Source organism: Centroberyx gerrardi, chromosome 9, assembly GCF_048128805.1.
Source record: "Centroberyx gerrardi isolate f3 chromosome 9, fCenGer3.hap1.cur.20231027, whole genome shotgun sequence".
NCBI classification, from domain to species: Eukaryota; Metazoa; Chordata; class Actinopteri; order Beryciformes; family Berycidae; genus Centroberyx; species Centroberyx gerrardi.
This window is the reverse complement of record NC_136005.1, coordinates 22146633-22152853: the sequence shown is the minus strand read 5'-3', so window position 1 is coordinate 22152853 and position 6221 is coordinate 22146633. Positions and strand designations below refer to the sequence as shown.

At 42.4% G+C, this 6221-nt stretch overlaps 1 protein-coding gene across 2 annotated transcripts in view; it reads right to left on the bottom strand.

The window, feature by feature from the left end:
* Positions 1 to 3639: 3639 nt before the first annotated feature.
* swt1 (SWT1 RNA endoribonuclease homolog) overlaps positions 3640 to 6221 on the bottom strand; it is a 28320-nt gene continuing 25738 nt past the window's right edge. For both annotated transcript variants that reach the window (XM_071913433.2, XM_071913434.2), the window contains one exon: positions 3640 to 4053. In XM_071913433.2, the coding sequence (XP_071769534.2) occupies positions 3954 to 4053 (100 nt within the window). In that variant the 3' untranslated portion in view covers positions 3640 to 3953. The remainder of the gene's footprint in view (positions 4054 to 6221) is intronic.

The following is a 6221-nucleotide window of genomic DNA, read 5'->3' as shown; positions in this document are numbered from 1 at the left end:
CTATTCAATTTGAATCACTGAGAACATTCTGCACTAGTTATGGGCTATTACAAATTATATTTCTGCATTTAGCTGATGTTGCTAGCTAGCTCTTGCTAAGCCTAACCCTGGATTTTTAAAAAGTCAGTAGCAGGAGAGAGTGCAATTAGAGAGAGTTTGTATGGAGGGGGCAGCAACTTGACAGCACTAGAAAAACTTATTTCTTGAAATGTCCTGGCTATGGGTTTACATTTGTAGGCCTTTGCATTTGAAGACTTCCATCTAGACTACATATACCCTCTGCAATTGAACTAGATGGTGCAAGCCTTGACTAAATTGTCAGCAGCTCAATCACTGACCCCAAATATAGCATCAGCACTTCCCCCTCCTCATCTCTCCCTCTTGCTCGTGGTGGCAGGTAATTACCGTCTGTCCTGGTTACTGCTGCCTAAGCTTCCACTCCACTGCCGCCATTTTCCACAGAGACTACCACACTAAGCCAGGTTTTTTTTTTTTCTGCCCCCCAAGTGTCTAATTTGGGAAAGATTACACTAAGCTTGCTAGCAGAGACATCGGCAGGAACGGACGAGGACGACGACAGTCATTCCGGGCTGCAGGAGCCTTGAACCGGGGCCAACTGAGCCGGCTGCATCTGCATGACCTCAGACACGGACAACTGCCCGTCTGTCAAAGCTGGTTAAACCCCTGTCCTGCGCTCTGCCACATTCAGCCCATTCACAAATTGGCCTCCTCTAATCTGTGGTGAAAGACCTGACAACGCAGGAGAGCAGCATGGATATGGGCCACGCGCTAAGTATGCTGGGCCACTTCCGGTTCACCTGATGGGTCTGGCCTTTTAGCCTTTTGCCAATGTCCATAGGTTGGTGTCCAATCCCAAAGCACACCCTACTTCCTTACACAAGAACAAATTGTGCTCAACATTTATTTTACCGCCGGTTTTGCTGCCTTCGTCTCATTGTGTTTGATTTAGACGACTCCCAGAGGGGACAAGACTGAGCCACAAAGAGGTGGAGACAAATTTAAAGAGTGGGGAAGAGAGTCAGTCTCAGGGGCATATTCCTTTGTAAGAACCAAGTAGGAAGCTTACCCAAGAATAAGTGTAATAAACATGTATTTAGCCACTTTGTTTCTTCCTGGTCACATAGTGTTTGTTTCATAGCTTACAGATAAGCATAGGACACTAAATTTAGACACAAAGGCATTATTCTGACAACAGAGGGGGAATATGCTGCTAAGGAGTTTGTTCCTCTGTGGAAAATTAAAGGGAAATTTCCATCAAATGAATAATCTATAACAGTAGGATGAAAGCTTTTTTATTATTAACCAGACACTTGATTATGGGAGGCTGAATGGATGAGGAAGGGTCCCATTGGGACAAGATGAGCTTTAGTTTTTCTCACCTCTTTAATCAGATGTTTTGGCACAGATCGCTCTTGCATGAAAACGGTATGATTTAGGAATCATGTTCACCTACTGTGAAAATGTATAAATGGTTATCAGTTTGTTATTTCTAAGATTAAGAGACCACATGAATTAAGAGATACATGGTTCATCTGTAATGGAACACAATTTCACTGTTTCTGACTTTTCAATCGAGCCGCATCCACCTAGCTTCCATCTACTGTGACAATCTGAGAGGCAGGAAGTTCAGTGAGTTCAGCTCGGCGGTGGCGATCGTCATCCGTCTCGTCGACCTCCTCTCCTACAGGAGCCGTCCCTCTTTCTCCTCCACCCCCTACTGCGTGTCGTCTGATGCTTTAGCCTGTCTGTGTATCACACAGCAGCAGCAGGTGTAATCTCAGCCTGCCTGCTGGCGTCACCTGGGCTCTAATCCCCTTAGTCACCACACACACACACACACAGAGTGACACACACAGGCCGGAAGCTATCAATTAGGAGCACAGCACACACTCCAGGGCTGAGCATTTCATAAAGACTACAGGCAATACTTAAGTTACAGAGTGCGGCTGATTCTTAGTTTGAAGGCACAACACAAGATTATTTGTGGCCATTTAGCTCTATTCCAAAGATCCAAGTAAAAGTTATGACGGGGTTTTGAACTCATCTTCTGTAGTTGTGTGGGATGGCCTAACTTGTTAATACACCTCTGCCCAGAGAACACTGTAAGCTAGTGGTGCAGATCAGAAAACAGATGCCTGTAACATGAGGCTGCAAAAACAGTTTAATTTGTTGTCATAAAGTAAATAATAAATCATATCTTCATACATAAAAATATGCTCTGAAATATATATTTTACATTATTTTGCTCATATTTACATTTCTATTTAAACGTATAAAACAACCAAAACTAATATGTTGAACAAACATCTTAAAAAGGTGTAACAAACCAAAGAAATAATAATAAAATCGATTATATTAAAACAAAATATTTCAGGACCCGCCGGTCTGTAGAGCTTAATCTAAAGAGCCTGTAGAGCCCACACACACACACACACACACACTCAAAATACCGGCAGATACACATATGAAACACTCAGAAACACATACATGCATATCACTAAATAAATATCATACATGCATGCATGTATGCATACATGTATGTATGTATGTTCTTTTTGATAGTAATAATGAAAAACAAAGCTTTATAATTGTAGTAATTTTAACAAAATAATTCAACAATCAATAGTCCGTAAATAACAGCTGTACCTGGAAACAGGAATGTACATAAAAATGTATTTCAACTTTTGAAACACCCAATATATATTTTGAGGTGAAGAGAGATCGTATCAGATATGTTGAGTCAAGCTGCCACAGTAGGCAGAATGAGACAGGAGTTAAGCAAAATAAAATAAAATAAAATTAGTATTGGTATAGAGGACAACAGAAACTGTATAAAATAGTCAGCATAGTACTCAAGATACTAGACATTCCTTCCAAGTTTCAAAGAAATTCAGTCTTTGCATTTCTGGAAGACCTTTATGGGTATGAATATACATATGCTGTGAAAAGAATATTTGGGAAAAAAACTATCTTCATTTACTATGGATTCCTCCTTCAATATATTATTTATATAACTCTAAAACACTGCTACACGTTTGCGATTTTTATTTTTATTTTACATACATATGTGCAAGTGTTTCTTACATTTACAGTATGTGTGAGTATTTAGTAGCATGTGTGTATGTGCGAGTGTTTCATATGTGTATGTTTGAGTATTTCGGCAGCAAATTCCGAATTTAGTCCTACAAGGTCTCTCATACCACAAAGCCTTAAGCCTGATGTGCAGCATGCCATAACAGGGAGACAGTAGGGTGAGGTCGAAGTAAGTGACTTCACCCCGTCACGGCGCAGGGCTGATGCAGAGCAGAGGTGACAAGGTGACAGTCCAGCCATCTGATATCAGCCAGCATGTTATAATCATCCGACAGCTTAATGTTGCTGGCAACACAGTATTGTTTCCTGAACCAAAAACATACAGAAAGACGATTTCATCTCCTACCATCCAGGCCAGTAAGCAACAAAACTAGGGTTATATCCCAACTAAGCTGCAACAAAACTGTGGAGGGAAGATGAGAAGTTTTTACCACTCAACGGAAATGATTTGGCAGCAGATAAGAGGGCCAAATGTTGTGAAATTGTTGAATAAATATGAGGGGAGGGGGGGGGTCACTGGAAGCAGGGGGTTGAACTCTACCGACCGGAAAACAGCCCAATACACAAAATAGAACAATGCTGTGTGAGTAAACCGTAGACACCATAACAAACACATCACTTTCCTGAATGATGGCCATACATTCAGCAGAGAGTCTCTATCTCAACACACATTTTTATACAAGGAAAAAAAAAGTGAACCAGTCTAGCCACAGGCGGCATAGTAAAAACAAACAACCCCTGTAACTTACAGTTTTTACTTCAAGTAAAGGATGTGAGTTTATTCAAGGCTTCTGGTTGGCTGATATAGTGCAGACTCCCTGAAGCTGGTCCGATCGGGGCTATGTGGTGTGGGTGATGTGCTGACCCATGGCCTCAACACAGCGATCCAGGGCCACTTTGAGCTCCATCAACTGGGTCCCCCCTATCCTCAGCCTCTCCCTGGGAACACACACACACAATTATTACAGATACATTAGATCCAAATACATAATAGAGAGGAAGAGAGAAACACAGGCAGAGAAAGAGGAAGAAATTGAGAGAGAGAGAGAGAGAGAGAGAGAGAGAGAGAGAGAGAGAGAGAGAGAGAGAGAGAGAGAGAGAGAGAGAGAGAGAGAGAGAGAGAGAGAGAGAGAGAGAGAGAGAGAGAGAGAGAGAGAGAGAGAGAGAGAGAGAGAGAGAGAGAGAGAGAGAAATGGCATTGCCTAGAATATGTCTCGAGAAATGAATGACCCTCCAAAGTGCTTCTGCCCTGAGATAATAACCTCTGTCAGTGTGGTGGTTGAGTTAGAGCCACTAATGTGAAACTGGACCCTCTTTAAATGCCGCACACACACACACACACACACCCTGCCCATCAAGAAAATTATAACGTCACAATACGAGTCTCACCAATGGATTTATATGTGGCAGCTTTCACTCTGTGCACATTTTCACAAAGCAAAGAGACGACTTTCATCCAAACACTCGCTGAGAGCTTCAAAAACACTGAAAGGCTTACTTACACAGTCAAGCACAGAAATATATATATATCTTGTGTGTACATATATAAACGCATGCACACACGCAACCTATTGAGAGAATTGGCAACATTATAATGTAATATTAGATATTAAGATATTAAGCATCAAACACAACAATGCCACACTGCTTTCTATTTGGACGTTATACAAACAGAGACAGAGGATGGAAGAGATGGGTCGATGACTGAATGTTCTATTCACTAATCATGTTCTGTGCAGAATGTACACAAGAGACAAAAGAGCCTCTGTTTACAGCCTCCAGAAGAAGGCATGGGTTTTAACAGCAGCTATTTATGGACACTTCTCTCCGATGGAATTACATTTTCTGGTTGAAACACCATCACACATACACATATACATGTGAGCACATATGCACAAGCACACGCACACACCACCAGCAGTCTTCGCCGTCAACAAAAACACACACACACACACGCACAAATGGGCCTCTATAGCCTTGGCAACGGCTGCTTGGCAGCAGAGACACTGAGGACGCTTGTTGCTTGTTTGTTTCCTCCTCTGCTTTTGTTTCCACTGGAACGTTACATAACCGCGGGGAAGAGAAAAGAGAAGGAGGAAAGAAAGACAGGAATGTGTCGGCAGTTGACGCCCCCTCTCTTTACCCAACATCCATCCATCCCCCTCCCCGTCTTCTTCCAAGTGTGGAGATGTGTTTATGTAACCTGCGGAAATGACAGGTTGCGTTACGGACTGTTAGCTCCTGCCAGTTTTAGGCTACTCCCACGATGTGTTGGCCTGTCACATCTGATCTGGCCTCACACTCCACTGTTCTCCACGGAGAGACAGAGGGAACTGTGTCAAAGGCTTCCTGTCAATGTGTTTACATTGACAGCCACGGATTCGTCAGTGTGACAAACACACACTGGTCTGAGTTCAAATGGCGTGAAAGCATTTGTATACGGAAACTGTGAACACAGTCACTGACGCACTCAAATTGTGCACACATTCACTGACCCAGATAGACAATGTGGGGGCTGTGCTCCTGCTTTGCATTACATATAATGGTTTATATGTGTTTGACTGCTAATTAACTTCGACCAACCATGCCTAGGGGACAATAATGATTTGCAGCGAACTGAACGTAGGGCCACATGATATGGTGAGATGACATAACCGACTATTCTTCTCCACCACCCAATCACAGCTGTTAAGTTCAACGGAAAGCATCCAATCTGATCCGCTCTGCTACCCGACGAGGAACCTGCTGTTCGCACATGGTTCAGCTGCCATGGTGACCAACTCTTTGTCTTCTCAGTCTGCTGTTCAATATCAGTTTGGAGAGGAAAAACCAGTTGAATGGCGGGCACCAGAGGATGATTTGCAGGGAGATCCCCCTTGGAAAAAGACATTATTGGTGAGCAAGCTGAAAGCTGGCACACTCATGTTTTTTGGATTTTTAATTTGTTACTATTCTCTTCCAAAATTTTGGCCTGTAGCTACTTCAAGATACTTTCAGCGAGAGACTCCATTCAAACTTTGATTCTCTTTATACTTTCAAAATATTTAACTTGTCTTTTTATTTTTTTTCCCATAGATATGAATGGTGGAATGTTCAGAAATGCTACA